The sequence below is a fragment of the Thunnus maccoyii genome, chromosome 18, assembly GCF_910596095.1.
Source record: "Thunnus maccoyii chromosome 18, fThuMac1.1, whole genome shotgun sequence".
Taxonomy (NCBI): Eukaryota; Metazoa; Chordata; class Actinopteri; order Scombriformes; family Scombridae; genus Thunnus; species Thunnus maccoyii.
The window spans coordinates 3,737,939-3,756,629 of record NC_056550.1 but is presented as its reverse complement, the minus strand read 5'-3'; the positions used below and the strand labels follow the sequence as shown (position 1 = coordinate 3,756,629).

Genomic DNA, 18,691 nt, shown 5'->3' with positions numbered 1-18,691 from the left:
TGTTTTTTTTACTTCATATGTCTTGCAGAATTCATCTCAATATGAGATGCCACATTTTATGCAATTTTCAGATATTTTCAGAACAGCTGGATGCATTTCCCTGAAATTAACGCACTTTCAATACATGTGAGAAAAGTGTTCTCTTGTGTAGCTCTGAAATTAATCAACTTTTTCTTAGTGACATTTTTTAAAATCTGATTTGTTGGCCTTGCTGGCAGCTTGACTCAAGCAATGGACAGCTGATCAGTCAGTCCACCACTACAGACTAAAATATCTCAATAATTATAGGATAGATTGGACATTCATGAATCAGTATGACTTTGGTGATCTCTCATCTAGTGCCACTGATAATATAACGTTTTGTTATCAGTGAAATCTACAAACAACAATTGAATGTTTGACAAAATCATCTTCACTCAAGGTTGCCTTACCAGGATTTCTAAAGCTTTTACCTGCAGCTCATGGTCTTCCATAGCAAATGGAGTTTGTGCAGTTGTCATGGAGATGACATGACAACACGTCAAAATCCATTTGTTCAGTGGCCCTGAAGGCAACACACAGAAAATTGCTCCAAAGTACTAATAGTGGTCAAGAACTCCACAGGGTTCTATTAAAGCAGCTATAATGTATGAAATGACAGTGTGTGATGTGAGAAGTGTCACTAGTAGTGATGAACCTACAGAGAATTATCAGCGACTCTGCAGCTCCCCTCAGCTTTACACAGCTTTATAGTGAGTTTCAGACTCCTAGTTGGTTTCTCTGTCTCTGGGCAAAATATATTGAAGCTGCCATGTGTTCTGTAGATCAGCTATGTGCTTAAAGGGAGCAAGTTACTTACACAGAGTGTCTATGCTGACATTATACTGACGCTGGTCTGTCTGGAAGAGAGTGATGCCTCTGTCTTTCTCTGCAGTCTGTGTTATTGTGCCATCCAATCTCTTTACTTTGAAGCCTCTGTCCCCCAAACACACACACACACACACACACACACACACACACACACACACACCAACGAACTCAATTTTGTTGTAGCTTGCTAGTAGTTATTTTTCTAATTGTACCAGCTAACTTTTTCTGACTAATTGCATTTCCCTCCTTATGTCACTGCATATTTCTTTAATATTATTTCAACATTTTAAGTTACACTATGTAACCTCTGACAGAAGAAATTGCACATTTTCCCTCATACATATGTTAAGTTGAATTCATCAGCAATATAATTCACTTTTGTTCAATTCAATTAACTTTTTGTTGCTACAGCCTCACTTGGTCTGGTATGACCAGTCACTGATGGTGGCTAATGATAGCTAATTATAGATAGATATTAATGTGTGACTGACATTACTGAGCCAGTTCACTGTCAATACATTTTAGCATTTAGCATCGTTTATCCTGTATTTGTCGATTCTGGCCAGAGTTGCTGCTGCTCAGCAAAATTCACATAGGTTCACTTTAAGGTGAAAATCATCTGAAACACTTTTGGGAAAAACAAGAATTTTATTTACATCTTTGTTGAAGTTGTCAGGGGTTGCAAATAACCTTTCATTTCTTCAATATAAATCAAACAGAGGGTTTCTGTACCTTTCTGTTTGTCTGAGAGTGAATATAAAAGTATGGACATGCTACACTGCAACAATAAGGAAACACTATGAGGAAGCTGTGAGCTTCATTAGTATTGACTGTCATTTCACAGTCAGCACTTCTTTTACTTTATGTCTAATACTGGCTTACACTGCCATTTGTCACTTTATTTATTCTACACTTCAGATGTAGATGTGTTAATTAATCTTAAGTTGAGTTGATAAAACATATGTGTAATGGCAAACCCAGCTTCAGTCAGTGCTTTTATAAAATAGAAACTTAACGTTATCAAAAGCCAGTCCAGTTGCGCCAACGACCTGTAAATAACAGATAAACAAGAGCATTAGCAACTCACCTTAACGTAACGTGTGAATTTTTAGTACTGTATGTTTATGAGTCAATTCAAACAAACAACTGACAAATGACGGACTCACCATTACTGTCGGAGCTTTGAGCAGGATCTGCGTTAACGCTGGCTGTCTGCTCCATGTTTACAAATCTACACAGGCTGAATAAAAGCAGACCCAGCTAACAGGCTAAATAAAAGAACTAGCAGGCTAACATTTCAAACTGCTGAAACACTCAGGAGACATCGTAGACTGCGTTAATGCTGACACAGACGGCAAGTTCACAACAACTTACAGGCTAAGTTATATTTCTCATGACTGCAGCTGATGTAGTTTATAAACTTTGACGACGTTACCAGACATCCATGAACGTTACATGAAACGCGGTGTTTCACACAAATAAATCCCCGCAGAAACAAAGCCAATCCCGGTCGGTTCCCGTTCGATGACGGGAGACACTTTTTTACAGGAGACACTCTAGCTGGGAATTTATTTCATACAGTGAGAGCGGTGTCTTGTGATATTAAAAAGACAAGACGTTTCTCTAAATGATCTGTGGTTTCGTGACAGCTGGCTAAAAGCAGAAGTCCCTTCACTGTTCCTACTTTCAGCATCACATGTGCCTTTCTGGCCATTTTAAACCCATATTTAACATTTATAAGCAGGATATAAACACTTAATACACAATAATGGTTTGACAGAATAATGATAATTCGGTTTATGTATTCATGAGTTTTGAACACATTTACAAACTATTTTAAAGTGTGAATGATTATTTACTAACATTTAAAAGTGGATAAATACTTTCAATAAATAGTTCATGTGTGTACAGTCACAGTATACTGTTACCAAGCTTTCACTAACTGTTAATACATCAGTTACAGATGTTTCATGAGAGGAATTCTAATAGTCGACAAATCAACTGATCAACACAGAAAATACATGTAACAATAATCAAAACTTTAAAATGTTTTCATGTTTGATTCTACAGTTTTACAAATGCATTATAGTGTGTTGATTTATTGAGTGTTTATATACTGCTCATTACTCTCAAATAGGGAAGGTTGAAATAAAGGGTTATGCAACAATACATAGTAGCCTACAAAACAGTCTGAGCAGCAGATAGACTAAATCCAACAATAAAATTAGAGGAACAATATAATAATAAGATAATTTAGAATTTCTTGTATTGTTATTGGGATCAGGACAGGCAGGAGAGCCAGAATATCCTTCATAATATCAGTTTACTGTAAAAAGCTGCTTTTAAATGAATGAAATAGAGAATTCAGCTTTTGACCAAAATACTCTAGTTTAAACATTCAGTGAGTTATATTTAAAGAGCAAATGTTCTGAATCTATAACCTTGTTAATTAAAGTGCCACAAGTGTGAGATGAATATAAAATATATTTAAAAAACAATATTTCTCTCTGAAATGTTGTGCAGCAAATATATAAATCCTTACAAAATGAAAATACTCAGGCAAAATACGTGTATTTGCAATTTGTACTTGACAATAATTGAGTAAATGTACTTTCACACCTCTGGTTTGAGAGGAAAGGGAAGGCGATTAGTGTTGATTAGAAGCTGATTTTATCTCCAGCTGTGTGTATAAAGGTTAGGGCCACTGCCTAACTCCATCACAGCCATGGCTTTCTGCAAACTACTGACTGTGCTGGTCCTGATCCACAACACTGGAGGTGAGAAAGACATTCAGTGTACATTTTGACCGATGTGTTAATTCTTATTTGGATTCAATTAAGTTGGCAGTGGAGGCCAAATATTAAATGTTCTTATTAGAGTTCATCTAAAAATGTGTAGTTTGTGTGTCTCTATCGTAGCATCCTGAGGTAGGCATGTAGGGAATCCTCCCAGCGTGCACCAGGGCCACAGACTCATGGACATAGTTTGATTTTATGTGTTCCTGGTGCTGCTTTTTTACTGGTGTCATTGTGTTTTCCATAATTTCATTGTTGTCATATAATTAGTTATTAAGTTATAATGATTGTTGCACTCTTTAATAATGTGGGAATGACCTATTACAGTTTTTAAAATGTTCATCCCAACTCTGCTGAAATGGTGCCTTTACTTTAAAACACCTGTTTCAGTTAGAATTTAAACTGCATTGTGTTGATTTAATTAGAAAGGATTTAGTGTGAGTTGTGAATCTATTTTTAAGTTGAGTCAAGGTTAACGTTTTCCTTGTCATCTAAAGAACATTATTCTAATATCACCAGAAGGACTACCTTAATAAACTGACAAACCTTTTTACAAGTCATAATGTGGTAGTTAAGCTGAGTTCAATTGAGAGTTTAATTAACTTTATTGCCATTACAACAAACATTAGGAACTCACCTTGATAAACTCATAGAGCTCCACAGCCAGGACAATATTCAACACAGCATAGGAATAAAATCGTATTAAAATACACAAAGTACCATTAAATCCTGAAAACTAAGCTAAAACAAGAATACACCTTAAAGACCAATAAGTGACCAGTAATTTTAGATGCAATATTAACTATTTTCTTTAATACATTTGTTTCAGCGGCAGAAAGACGACCAAACTAAACTGTGATGAAGAAAATGAGTTACTTTACAGAACTGTGTTAAAGTGGACCATAGTTTCTCTTGAAACACCAAATAAAGAAATAAAAAAATCTTAAGAGCCAACTACGAAAAACATGGTATCAATATCTGGAGTCTTCTCTGGCAAAACAACATACCTGGACATTTTAGGTTGATCTGTGCAAACTATTTACACAGCATCTCTTCCTGTAGTGACCAGACTGTAGATTCAACCAAAGGCAATGTCTGATTTGTCAAATATGTCAAATACTTTCAACTTTATACTTAATGTAACCATCTCAATACTTCTACCTCAACATAACTTTTTTGAAAGTTTCATCATTGCATCTTTCTAAAGGTTTGTTTGGGGCTGAGGTGGAGAGCTCCATCGTTGGGGGGAAGGATGCTGTAAAGGACAGATGGCCGTGGATGGTTCACATAAACATCACAGCATCTGATGGCCACGATAAGTGGCGCTGCGGCGGCTCCATCGCCAGCGATCAGTGGGTGCTGACTGCTGCAAGCTGCTGGGATGAGTAAGTGTGTAACTGTCTTTTTTTCACAGGACACTAATCATCTGCATAACACTGATTGCTTGTATCACCACTGCGCTGGCTTTTACCCCGGAGACTTATGGTAGAAAGAAATACTGGCAAACTGATTACTGTTGAAAAGTTAAAAGTTACTGAATTGATTCAAAACTTCAATTGCTTTCTTTGAAAACATTTGATAATTATACTGAAATCAATAACTATCAATATACATTTGAACATTTTAATACAATTCATGTAACAACAAACCTCAATGAAAGTGTGACTGCTGTTACTTTAACCCATGAAAACTGTTTAACCAGTAAATAAATCTTTGAACACTAAAATATTATAAATAATTTGTCATAAAATACAATGGGTAACTGAGGCTAAAGTTAAAATAGTTGTGGACATAGATTCTGAAAACTAATAAATATGTTACAAAATTTGACATCCTTGATCTGATCTGAACTACAGCAAAATCTACATTACAGCACAACAGCTTTAACATCTTGATCCAGCTCATTATCCTTATCTGTTAGTATTGCAATAATACTGCATAAAATACGCTAACACCTTAAGCAGTGCTCAAAATACAAATCCCCAGAAAAATAAAGATGATTAAGATACAAGGCCGTAGCTGGCCAATTTGTATTTGTTTAAACTTTAAAATAACTGAGGTTTTGGCCACTTCGAGCAGCAAGCTGTAAACACACCTCTGACAGTGTTTAAAGTTGTTTATTCACACATCCAACAGACACACAGAAATATTAACATTCATTTGGAGTTGTGTTTCTTGTGACTTTACCAATATAAAAGCAATATTCACTCTCTTTAAGTTGTGAATTTTGTCTCTTACAACTCCTGTGAAAAATATGCTGCAGCTGAAAATTACACAGTGAGAACTGTGAGAGTGAAACAAAACAAAGTTGCAAACTGGAGAATCAAATCAATGAGCTCTGTCGAGTTGAAGGGAACTGCAGAGTCGGATGATCATTTTCTGTGAGTTCATCACTATGAGTAATCCATTTCACATTACCTGTAGCTGTTTGATCCATAGTCAATATGAATATATTGAGCCTGGTATCAGAACAACCTACCAAAATGTGATGCTGTATTATAAAAATATCAGTACAATTCATTTGGCCTTACACTTTGCCTGAACACACGCCAACCAGACTGTATGAATTTCTGTCACACCCACAATGATGATGTCACACAAATATAAGTGACTAATAGATATATAATCATTATTGGTTTCATCCAGTCAAATGGAAAAACAAGGCAATGCTTAAATGTCCCACTTTTGCAGAACCCACCTACATACTGCAATACAAGTGTGTTGTGTGTGTTAAGGTATATGTACATAATGAAGGGTCATCAAAAAATGCTGAAAAACTAACACAGTATATGTGTGTTTGTGTTGCCAGCCAGCGTAATCCTGACTTGCGTCGATCACTGGTTTTTGTTGGCTCATACAAGCTGCACGAGGCGGCTACACGTTATGTGGGTATAAATGATGTCTACAAACACCCTCAGTACCGATCCTTTGGCGGAGGCTATCAGAACAACATCGCCCTGGTCTGGTTGAAGAAAAAGTTGACTAAAGGACAGGGTGGACGGGTGGAGCTGCCCAAGGCCAACGTCAACCTTCATGCATCATCTGACTGTTGGATCGCTGGCTGGGGCAACATTAAGAATGATGGTAAGTTCTGCACATCAAGTAGGTGACCAAAACTGTTTTTGTACAGATTCAACACATGAGATATAATGTGTTAGTTTGTCCTTCTCAGAATTTAGGGCTCCAAAAGTGTTTTCACTTATTTGGCCTGATTAGGTTTCTCTCAGGACTGTAGGTGTGTACAGACTGAGTTTAGTTGTTATCTTTATTCTATATATATTTTTTAAATTATTGTAATCTCCCTCTCTCTCCTGTTAGTTTTGTTGCACTTATTTGGAAGGGAAAATTGAACATATTGAGTTTTAATGTGTCATGTCAGTGACAGCAGAGCTCAGCCCAAACAACCCTGAGCAGCTAGTGCAGCTGTGTGGGCTCCTAATTGGCAAAATGGCTTGTTAATATGGACCATGGACCCTGCTATGATATGACCCTACCCACTATGAATGATATGATCTCCTCTCTCAAGGCTTAGTTTACCACAGACAGAAAAACATTGAAACATCAAGCCACAAATACCTTGGTCACTAAACTACATCATTATATCACTTATTCTATATGTGTCCATGCAGCTCCACTGCCGTCTCCAGAAACCCTTCAGGAGCTGAAGATTCCCATCGTCTCTGATAAGGATTGTAAGGCAACGTATCCTTGGCTGACTTCTAAAGAGCTGTGTGCAGGGGACAAGGCAAGAGACAAGGACACCTGCACGGTGAGTTTTACTATTTAAGTCCATTGAGTTGTATAATATAAGTTCAATTCTCAACATAAAATCAATCTTAGATGCTGAATGTGGGCAGCTGGGAGTAAATCTGACATGACAGTAACTGATGTTTTTACATAGAGGTAAACTACACACTGAATCAAGCACTTACACAATGAACGTCATGTTTTTTTTGTGTTCTTCAGGGGGATGAAGGCGGCCCGCTGGCGTGTCGTGTTGGTGGTGTGTTTAAGCAGGTGGGCATTGTGAGTTATGAGAGCTGTAAACGCAGTGAGGGCCCTGGCCTCTACACCAGAGTGTCTGAGTATCTGGACTTCATCAACAGTTACATCCACCGCGGCGAGGAAGCTTCAGCCGAGGTCTAAAGTCGACTCACCAGACAACCTGCCTTACTCTTTCTAGTTTTTCTCGGATTGTTCTGTCAGTCCATGCAGTCATTTACACTGGATGACATGTACTCTGCTTTCCTCAACTAAATTCTTTGCATTAAAGCTTTTAAGCATCATTTTCAGTGTCTCTATGTGTTTTGGAAAATTTCTGTTCAAACCCTTGTGGAGTAAGTTCAGCACAGTCAGATGGCACACTGTATTACGTTCTAGCAACAAACACAGTCCACATGCTTTGGGCATATTCACAAAAACAGACATTTTTATCTACACACAGTATACACCCCTCCACTCCTGAACTAACACACTAACCCTTCCTCTCACACATATATCCTCAACTACATGTTTCTTTTACTTCATATGTCTTGCAGAATTCATCTCAAGATGAGATGCCACATTTTATGCATTTTTCAGATATTTTCTGAACAGCTGGATGCATTTCCCTGAAATTAACGCACTTTCAATACATGTGAGAAAAGTGTTCTCTTGTGTAGCTCTGAAATTAATCAACTTTTTCTTAGTGACATTTTTTAAAATCTGATTTGTTGGTCTTGCTGGCAGCTTGACTCAAGCAATGGACAGCTGATCAGTCAGTCCACCACTACAGACTAAAATATCTCAATAATTATAGGATAGATTGGACATTCATGAATCAGTATGAGTTTAGTGATCTCTCATCTAGTGCCACTGATAATATAACGTTTTGTTATCAGTGAAATCTACAAACAACAATTGAATGTTTGACAAAATCATCTTCACTCAAGGTTACCTTACCAGGATTTCTAAAGCTTTTACCTGCAGCTCATGGTCTTCCACAGCAAATGGAGTTTGTGCAGTCGTCATTGAGATGACATGACAACAGTTCAAAATCCATTTGTTCAGTGGCCCTGAAGGCAACACACAGAAAATTGCTCCAAAGTACTAATAGTGGTCAAGAACTCCACAGGGTTCTTTTAAAGCAGCTATAATGTATGAAATGACACTGTGTGATGTGAGAAGTGTCACTAGTAGTGATGAACCTACAGAGAATTATCAGCGACTCTGCAGCTCCCCTCAGCTTTACACAGCTTTATAGTGAGTTTCAGACTCCTAGTTGGTTTCTCTGTCTCTGGGCAAAATATATTGAAGCTGCCATGTGTTCTGTAGATCAGCTATGTGCTTAAAGGGAGCAAGTTACTTACACAGAGTGTCTATACTGACATTATACTGATGCTGGTCTGTCTGGAAGAGAGTGATGCATCTCTATTGACTGTCGTTTCACAGTCAGCACTTCTTTCACTTTATGTCTAATACTGGCTTACACTGCCATTTGTCCCTTTATTTATTCTACACTTCAGATGTAGATGTGATAATTAATCTTTAATTGAGTTGAAAAAACATGTGTAAAGGAGAACCCAGCTTCAGTCAGTGCTTTTATAAAACAGAAACTTGCCAAAAGCCAGTCCATTTGCACCAACGACCTGTAAATAACAGATAGACAAAAGCATTAGCAACTCATCTAAAAGTAACGTTTGTGTTTGTTTTTACAGGAGACACTCTAGCTGGGAATTTAGTTCATACAATGAGTGCGGTGTCTTGTGATATTAAAAAGACAAGATCTTTTTCTAAATGATCTGTGCCTTTCTGGTCATTTTAAACCCACATTTAACATTTATAAGCAGGATATAAACACTTAATTCACAATAATGGTTTGACAGAATAATGATAACTTGTTTCATGTATTCATGAGTTTTGAACACATTTTCAAACTATTTTAAAGTGTGAATGATTATTTATTAACATTTAAAAGTGAATAAATACTGTTAGTAAATAGTTCATGTGTGTACAGTCACAGTATACTGTTATCAAGCTTTCACTAACTGTTTATACATCAGTTACAGATGTTTCATGAGAGGAATTCTAACACACATGACCTGGTCAAAGTTTGATTGAAATGTGTACTGTCAGGTGTGTAGAGACAATAAGTAACTGCAGGTGGACACAGAAAAATACTCATATATTTGAATGGAGAATGTGAGCGAACCGCTGGGTGCTTGGGCCTTAATAAAGGAAATACTGCAGTACAGAGCTACAAATTTTAGTAGTAATATTTATTTTTCTGCAGCACTTTATCACTAAACTGTCACTCTCACTCCATTTTCCCCTTCCCCTCATAGGTCATCCTCAGTGCTGAATTATACATATAAGACTCATAATTATTGTAAAATGAATGATAATAACACCAAACTTCATACAAAGTTTGTATAAATGTACTGTATGTATATAGACCTTTCTGCTGTATCCTTCAAAAATGAGCTCCATTTAACGTGACACCCATCCCCCCACTTTCTTCCCTCCCTCTCCCTCTCAGCTGGAGAGAAGGATTTCAGAGCAGTCTTCTAGTGGAAATATCTTCATAAATCCCATGACTTTGGCCAAATCTCACATTAAAAATCACATTCGTATAGGAATTTTCGTCGTGAATCCATTCATACAGGTTTGAAAGTGGTCTGACTTATAGTTTAGATGTCAGACGCCTCAGTTTGGCACAAAGTCCATGCTCAGAGATTGCCTCCCCATTGGTTTACATTGTAAGGTGCGATGTGGCACTTCAACTTTCGGGGCTTATAATATCTAAACTGGTCGAGTTATTACAAAGTTTTTAATAACTTGTTCAGCATAGTGTGATAAGTCATGTATTAAAGTTTGAAGCCGATACCATAACGCTCTAGGAGGAGATAGCGTTTCTTGGGGGTCTAAAATTGGCACAAAGTCGTACTTTGATGGGCATATTACGGACTTCCTGTTGGATTTAGGGAAGGGTGTCAGCATATGATTTGTAGGTCTTGATGAGACGAATAATTGAGTTTTGGTTCGATCTCTCTACGACATTCCTACAGGCCGTGGCTGCCATATTAGATACATAGGTGGCGCTATAGGGCACATTTTGGCACTTTGGGGGATAATTTTCACATTTTATCAAATTTTTCACCATACCTGATGTGCGTACCACATTTGGAGAGTTTTTCAACATGTGTAGGGGGTCAAATTTAGTTTTGAAACGGCGAGATAAGAAAGAAAGAAAGAAAGAACCACAACAGATACAAGAGGGTCTTCGCTCCTTTGGGGCTCAGGCCCTAATAAAATGACCGTCATGACCGCTGCCGTCAGTCACATGATGACCTTTCACCTGAGGTCATCCGTGACGTACCCTAACAGTCGTAACTGAGTTGCTGCGGCAACCAGGGACGCTGCAGACAGACGCTCTGCGGGAGAATTTCATTTCGCTCTAAAAAGGGAGAACTTCAGCTGCCGGTAAGCGGGGTTTTGCAGCGGTGTTATGTGCGCGTTGTTTGGTGTATTTACAAGACGAAGTGAAGTGAACGTGCACGTTTGTTGTACAGCCTGTTCAGTTAGCCACCAGCTCACCACAGTGTGCTGCTTGAGTGGAAAAAGTATGGGTGCTTTTCATTACGCTATGTATGTAATGTGTGTATTGATTGGTCAGCTGATCTGACGGGACAGTAAACAGTCGGCTGTTGTCGTCATACAGCAGATCAGCAAAACTACCTGTGGGACAGGAATGAAAGTACCAACAGCAGCTGATCATATTTATTCATAAAATGAAAATTACTGAATCATGAATCAATCACAAAAAACACTCTCAAAACTTGTGACTTTCTTTTCTTTTCTCCATAAGCCAAAAGGCTTCTCCTTTCTTCTTCTCCGTTTCAGTGTGTCTCCTACAAAATCATCACGTCAGATTTTCACAAACTAAATAAGCAACGTTTTATTCAGACATATTCTGCAGGCTACAGCTGTTTTTATTGTTCCTTTATATCGGTTCTGTTCGTTCAGTAATTAACGGGTTTAAATCGTCTATTTGTGTCTTATTCTGTGACAGCCAGACGATGCTATAGATCTATAATCAAATGATACAAATTGGAGCAGTTATCAGGTGTTTTCCTTCCAGCTATCACTATGTATACATTATTAAGTAACAGTGTAAAGTATTAGGCTAATTAATTGTATGAATAGATTTTCGATTCAAACTTTAGAGTTTAAACTGTTACTTAATAAGTTCTACATATTTAAAGCTGACTTCTACATACACCGTCTCCTCAAAATGACACTAGAGTGAGCGAGGACGTCCTGTTTGGTGAATTAAATTCTTCCGTCCTCGCGAAGAGATAGAAGTGAGGGAAACGACATGTTAGCGTAATGAAAAGCATGTTATGACGGCAGCAACCTCCCCAGCAACCCCCTCAACAGCAACTGTACTATGTACCCCATCAGGTAAAACATGTGTGCCTTAGGTCATACTGGTGATACTCAACATACTATGAAGTGATGATTATGAGGCACAAATGTATCACTGTGGTTTTTAGTACCATGGCTGATCTGCATAGCAGCTACAGTTCACATGGCTGTAAGAAGAGGTGGAGGTTATTAAAAAGAAGAGATAAATAAAAATACTGACAGAGAGCTCTGTTTAGTGTACAGTTTGATGTGTCATCACATTCAGTTTATGAATGTTTCTGCCCTTGTTTTTGTTTTGAAATTATGTAAACTTTTTTTGTGAGAGATGTGCACAGATAAGTGAATGTTTGGATTGCTACGTGTGTAGTCATCTTGGCGTTTATTATTGCTGTTATAATGACAAATATCATTTTCATGTTGGAGTAACATCATCAGGAACGTTTGAGATGCTATTTGATAGTTGAGATGATACAGCTGAGTGTGATTTTTGCGCTGCTGAATAAGACTGTTGTGACTTTAAATTGAAAAGAACAAGGTACTGCCAACAGAACACACACACAGACAATAGAGAGAGAATCATGGTCCCCCTCCGATATCATCAGGTGGGGACAATGATATACTATGATGCGATTTGTTGTAAGACTCCATGTTGTATTCTGTTTGAATAAGGGTTGCTATAATTCAACATGTTATGTTGTAAGTAATGTCGGTGTATGGTGTTTAAAAGTCTTGTTCCATCTGCCCCTCTAAAGGTCTCTGCACGGCCCTGATAGTGTGTTATAAATGATTTATTGAGTGTTTATATACTGTTCATTACTCTCAAATAGGGAAGGTTGAAATAAAGGGTTATGCAACAATATATTGGTGCCTAAAAACAGTCTGAGCAGCAGATAGACTAAATCCAACAATAAAATTAGAGAAACACTATGATAACAAAATAATTTTGAATTTCTTGTACTATTATTGGGATCAGGACAGGCAGGAGAGCCAGAATATCCTTCATAATATCAATTTACTGTAAAAAAGCTGCTTTTAAATGAGTGAAATAGAGAATTCAGCTGTTCCTTTTGACCAAAATACTCTAGTTTAAACATTCAGTGAGTTATATTTAAAGAGCCAATGTTCTAAATCTATAACCTTGTTAATTAAAGTGCTACAAGTCTGAGATGAATATAAAATATATTAAAAGCACAATATTTCTCTCTGAAATGTTGTGCAGCAAATATATAAATCCTTACAAAATGAAAATACTCAGGCAAAATACGTGTATTTGAAATTTGTACTTGACAATAATTGAGTAAATGTATTTTTCCACCTCTGGTTTGAGAGGAAAGGGAAGGCGATTAGTGTTGATTAGAAGCTGATTTTATCTCCAGCTGTGTGTATAAAGCTTAGGGCCACTGCCTCACTCCATCACAGCCATGGCTTTCTGCAAACTACTGACTGTGCTGGTCCTGATCCACAACACTGGAGGTGAGAAAGACATTCAGTGTACATTTTGACCAATGTGTTAATTCTTATTTGTATTCAATTAAGTTGGCAGTGGAGGCCAAATATTAAACGTTCTTATTAGAGTTCATCTAAAAATGTGTAGTTTGTATGTCTCTATCGTAGCATCCTGAGGTAGGCATGTAGGGAATCCTCCCAGCATGCACCAGGGCCACAGACTCATGGACATAGTTTGATTTTATGTGTTCATGGTGCTGTTTCTTTACTGGTGTCATTGTGTTTTCCATAATTTCATTGTTGTCATATAATTAGTTATTAAGTTGTGATTGTTGACATGCTTCCCGATGTGAGTGTTTGTAGTCAAATGCTTTTATTATAAGAAGGGACTGGTTAAAAAACCTAAGAGCTGATGGTTAAAAACCCCGGCTCCTCCTGCCAAAATGTCACAACACAATATTGCACTCTTTAATAATGAGGGAATGACCTATTACAGTTTTTAAAATGTTCATCCCAACTCTGCTGAAATGGTGCCTTTACTTATAAACACCTGTTTCAGTTAGAATTTAAACTGCATTGTGTTGATTTAATTAGAAAGGATTTAGTGTGAGTTGTGAATCTATTTTTAAGTTGAGTCAAGGTTAACGTTTTCCTTGTCATCTAAAGAACATTATTCTAATATCACCAGAAGGACTGATGAGTCATTTAGTGGAGTTTCAACTTCAACATACCTACTCTTATTAGTAAAATATAATTTGCTACCTTAATAAACTGACAAACATTTTTACAAATCATAATGTGGTAGTTAAGCTGAGTTCAATTGAGAGTTTAATTAACTTTATTGCCATTACAACAAACATTAGGAACTCACCTTGATAAACTCATAGAGCTGCACAGCCAGGACAATATTCAACACAGCATATGAATAAAATCGTATTAAAATACACAAAGTACCATTAAATCCTGAAAACTAAGCTGCAACAAGAATACACCTTAAAGACCAATAAGTGACCAGTAATTTTAGATGCAATCTTAACTATTTTCTTTAGTACATTTGTTTCAGCGGCAGAAAGACGACCAAACTAAACTGTGATGAAGAAAATGAGTTATTTTACAGAACTGTGTTAAAGTGGACCATAGTTTCTCTTGAAACACCAAATAAAGAAATAAAAAAATCTTAAGAGCCAACTAGGAAACATGGTATCAATATCTGCAGTCTTCTCTGGCAAAACAACATACCTGGACATTTTAGGTTGATCTGTGCAAACTATTTACACAGCATCTCTTCCTGTAGTGACCAGACTGTAGAATCAACCAAAGACAATGTCTGATTTGTCAAATATGTCAAACACTTTCAACTTTATACTTAATGTAACCATCTCAATACTTCTACCTCAACATAACTTTTACAAAGTTTCATCATTGCATCTTTCTAAAGGTTTGTTTGGGGCTGAGGTGGAGAGCTCCATCGTTGGGAAGAAGGATGCTGTTAAGGACAGATGGCCGTGGATGGTTCACATAAGCATCACAACATCTGATGGCACCGATAACTGGCGCTGCGGCGGCTCCATCCTCAACGATCAGTGGGTGCTGACCGCTGCAAGCTGCTGGGATGAGTAAGTGTGTAACTGTCTTTTTTTCACAGGACACTAATCATCTGCATAACACTGATTGCTTGTATCACCACTGCGCTGGCTTTTACCCCGGAGACTTATGGTAGAAAGAAATACTGGCAAACTGATTACTGTTGAAAAGTTAAAAGTTACTGAATTGATTCAAAACTTCAATTGCTTTCATTGAAAACATTTAATAATTATACTGAAATCAATAACTATCAATATACATTTGAACATTTTAACATTAACATTTTAATACAATTCATGTAACAACAAACCTCAATGAAAGTGTGACTGCTGTTACTTTAACCCATGAAAACTGTTTAACCAGTGAATAAAGCTTTGAACACTAAAATATTATAAATAATTTGTCATAAAGTACAATGGGTAACTGAGGCTAAAGTTAAAATAGTTGTGGACATAGATTCTGAAAACTAATAAATATGGTACAAAATTGACAACTTTAACATCTTGATCCAGCTCATTATCCTTGTCTGTTAGTATTGCAATAATACTGCATAAAATACGCTAACACCTTAAGCGGTGCTCAAAATACAAATCCCCAGAAAAATAAAGATGATTAAGATACAAGGCCGTAGCTGGCCAATTTGTATTTGTTTAAACTTTAAAATAACTGAGGTTTTGGCTACTTCGAGCAGCAAGCTGTAGACACACCTCTGACAGTGTTTAAAGTTGGTTATTCACACATCCAACAGACACACAGAAATATTAACATTCATTTGGAGTTGTGTTTCTTGTGACTTTACAACTGTAAAAGCATTTTCACTCTCTTTAAGTTGTGAATTTTGTCTCTAACAACTCCTGTGAAACATATCTGGCTGCTAAATGCTCCACAATGTTCACCAGCTAGTTGCTAATTAGTCCATTTGCTATTTGGTGCTAAGCAGGTAGTGTAAAGTGGGTTTTTAGAGCCTTTTCATTGACCACAGCTGTCTGCTGCAGCTGAAAATTACACAGTGAGAACTGTGAGAGTGAAACAAAACAGTTAAGTTGCAAACTGGAGAATCAAATCAATGAGCTCCGTTGAGTTGAAGGGAACTGCAGAGTCGGATGATAATTTTCTGTGAGTTCATCACTATGAGTAATCCATTTCACATTACCTGTAGCTGTTTGATCCATAGTCAATATGAATATGTTGAGCCTGGTATCAGAACAACCTACCGAAATGTGATGCTGTATTATAAAAATACCAGTACAATTTATTTGGCCTTACACTCTGAACACACACCAACCAGACTGTATGAATTTCTGTTACACCCACAATGATGATGTCACACAAATATAAGCGACTAATAGATATATAATCATTATTGGTTTCATCCAGTCAAATGGAAAAACAAGGCAATGCTTAAATGTCCCACTTTTGCAGAACCCACCTACATAATGGAATACAAGTGTGTTGTGTGTGTTAAGGTATATGTACATAATGAAGGGTCATCAAAAAATGCTGAAAAACTAACACAGTATATGTGTGTTTGTGTTGCCAGCCAGCGTAAACCTAGCTTGCGTCGATCAATGGTTTTTGTTGGCTCATACAAGCTGCACGAGGCGACTACACGTTACGTGGGTGTAAATGATGTCTACAAACACCCTCAGTACCGATCCTTTGGCGGAGGCTCTGTGAACAACATCGCCCTGGTCTGGCTGAAGAAAAAGTTGACTAAAGGACAGGGTGGACGGGTGACTCTGTCCACGGCCAACGTCAACTTTCATGCATCATCTGAGTGTTGGATCGCTGGCTGGGGCCACATTGAGAATGATGGTAAGTTCTGCACATCAAGTAGGTGACCAAAACTGTTTTCATACAGATTCAACAAATGAGATATAATGTGTTAGTTTGTTCTTCTCATCTAACTATACAGAGTTTGATGGAGAATTTAGGGCTCCATAGGTGTTTTCACTTATTTGGCCTGATTAATTAGGTTTCTCTCAGGACTGTAGGTGTGTACAGACTGAGTTTAATTGTTATCTTTATTCTGGACCATGGACCCTACTATGATATGACCCTACCCACTATGAATGATATGATCTCCTCTCTCAAGGCTTAGTTTACCACAGACAGAAAAACATTAAAACATCCAGCCACAAATACCTTGGTCACTAAACTACATCATTATATCACTTATTCTATATGTGTCCATGCAGTTCCACTGCCGTCTCCAGAAACCCTTCAGGAGTTGAAGATCCCCATCGTCTCTGATAAGGATTGTAAGGCGGCTTATCCTTGGCTGACGTCTAAAGAGCTGTGTGCAGGGTACATGGCAGGAGGCAAGGACACCTGCACAGTGAGTTTTACTATTTAAGTCAGTTGAGATACAAGTTCAATTCTCAACATAAAATCAATCTTAGATGCTGAATGTGGGCAGCTGGGAGTAAATCTGACATGACAGTAACTGATGTTTTAACATAGAGGTAAACTACACACTGAATCAAGCACTTACACAAAGAAGGTCGTGTTTTTTTGTCCTCTTCAGGGGGATGAAGGCGGCCCGCTGGCGTGTCGTGTTGGTGGTGAGTTTAAGCAGGTGGGCATTGTGAGTTATGAGAGTCCTGAAGGCTGTGGTCTCAGTAACCGCCCTGGCCTCTACACCAGAGTGTCTGAGTATCTGGACTTCATCAACGGTTACATCCACCGCGGCTAGAAAGCTTCAGCCAAGGTCTAAATTTCCCAGAAGCTGAAGCTGTCCAGTCGACTCACCAGACAACCCGCCTCTTTCTAGTTTTTCTCGGATTGTTCTGTCAGTCCATGCAGTCATTTACACTGGATGACATGTACTCTGCTTTCCTCAACTAAATTCTTTGCATTAAAGCTTTTAAGCATCACTTTCAGTGTCTCTATGTGTTTTGGAAAATTTCTGTTCAAACCCTTGTGGAGTAAGTTCAGCACAGTCAGATGGCACACTGTATTACATTCTAGCAACAAACACAGTCCACATGCTTTGGGCATATTCACAAAAACAGACATTTTTATCTACACACAGTATACACCCCTCCACTCCTGAACTAACACACTAACCCTTCCTCTCACACATGTATCCTCAACTACATGTTTTTTTTACTTCATATGTCTTGCAGAATTCATCTCAAGATGAGATGCCACATTTTATGCAATTTTCGTTCATTTCCAGAACAGCTGGATGCATTTCCCTGAAATTAACGCACTTTCAATACATGTGAGAAAAGTGTTCTCTTGTGTAGCTCTGAAATTAATCAACTTTTTCTTAGTGACATTTTTTAAAATCTGATTTGTTGGCCTTGCTGGCAGCTTGACTCAAGCAATGGACGGCTGATCAGTCAGTCCACCACTACAGACTAAAATATCTCAATAATTATAGGATAGATTGGACATTCATGAATCAGTATGAGTTTAGTGATCTCTCATCTAGTGTCAATGATATTTTGACATGTTTTGTTATCAGTGAAATCTACAAACAACAATTGAATGTTTGACAAAATGATCTTCACTCAAGGTTACCTTACCAGGATTTCTAGAGCTTTTACCTGCTGCTCATGGTCTTCCACAGCAAATGGAGTTTGTGCAGTTGTCATGGAGATGAC

At 37.7% G+C, this 18,691-nt stretch overlaps 2 protein-coding genes and 1 long non-coding RNA gene across 5 annotated transcripts; 2 read left to right on the top strand and 1 right to left on the bottom strand.

Moving 5' to 3' along the window:
- Nucleotides 1-55: 55 nt before the first annotated feature.
- On the bottom strand, nucleotides 56-2,921 carry LOC121883846. The gene is made up of 3 exons (XR_006092271.1): nucleotides 2,016-2,921; nucleotides 1,866-1,898; nucleotides 56-954 (listed from the first exon to the last, which is right to left on the bottom strand). It is a non-coding gene; the product is annotated as an uncharacterized LOC121883846 (long non-coding RNA).
- A 606-nt stretch (nucleotides 2,922-3,527) lies between these two features.
- On the top strand, nucleotides 3,528-7,930 carry LOC121883844 (tryptase-2-like). Its single transcript, XM_042392304.1, has 5 exons — nucleotides 3,528-3,626; nucleotides 4,852-5,029; nucleotides 6,454-6,728; nucleotides 7,274-7,413; nucleotides 7,611-7,930. Exons 1-5 carry the CDS (start codon nucleotides 3,575-3,577, stop codon nucleotides 7,788-7,790), a joined length of 825 nt encoding a protein of 274 aa, XP_042248238.1. The 5' UTR covers nucleotides 3,528-3,574; the 3' UTR covers nucleotides 7,791-7,930.
- A 2,999-nt stretch (nucleotides 7,931-10,929) lies between these two features.
- On the top strand, nucleotides 10,930-17,956 carry LOC121883842 (tryptase-2-like). 3 transcript variants are annotated; one of them, XM_042392297.1, is made up of 6 exons: nucleotides 10,930-11,105; nucleotides 13,441-13,523; nucleotides 14,935-15,112; nucleotides 16,621-16,895; nucleotides 17,279-17,418; nucleotides 17,584-17,956. In XM_042392297.1, the coding sequence occupies exons 2-6, from the start codon at nucleotides 13,472-13,474 to the stop codon at nucleotides 17,773-17,775; spliced, it is 837 nt and encodes a 278-aa protein (XP_042248231.1). In that variant the 5' UTR covers nucleotides 10,930-11,105; nucleotides 13,441-13,471; the 3' UTR covers nucleotides 17,776-17,956. The 3 variants fall into 3 exon arrangements, with proteins under 3 accessions (XP_042248231.1, XP_042248230.1, XP_042248232.1); XM_042392296.1 differs by having other exon boundaries at nucleotides 13,427-13,523; XM_042392298.1 differs by lacking the exon at nucleotides 13,441-13,523 and having other exon boundaries at nucleotides 10,933-11,105.
- The last annotated feature ends 735 nt before the right edge of the window (nucleotides 17,957-18,691 follow it).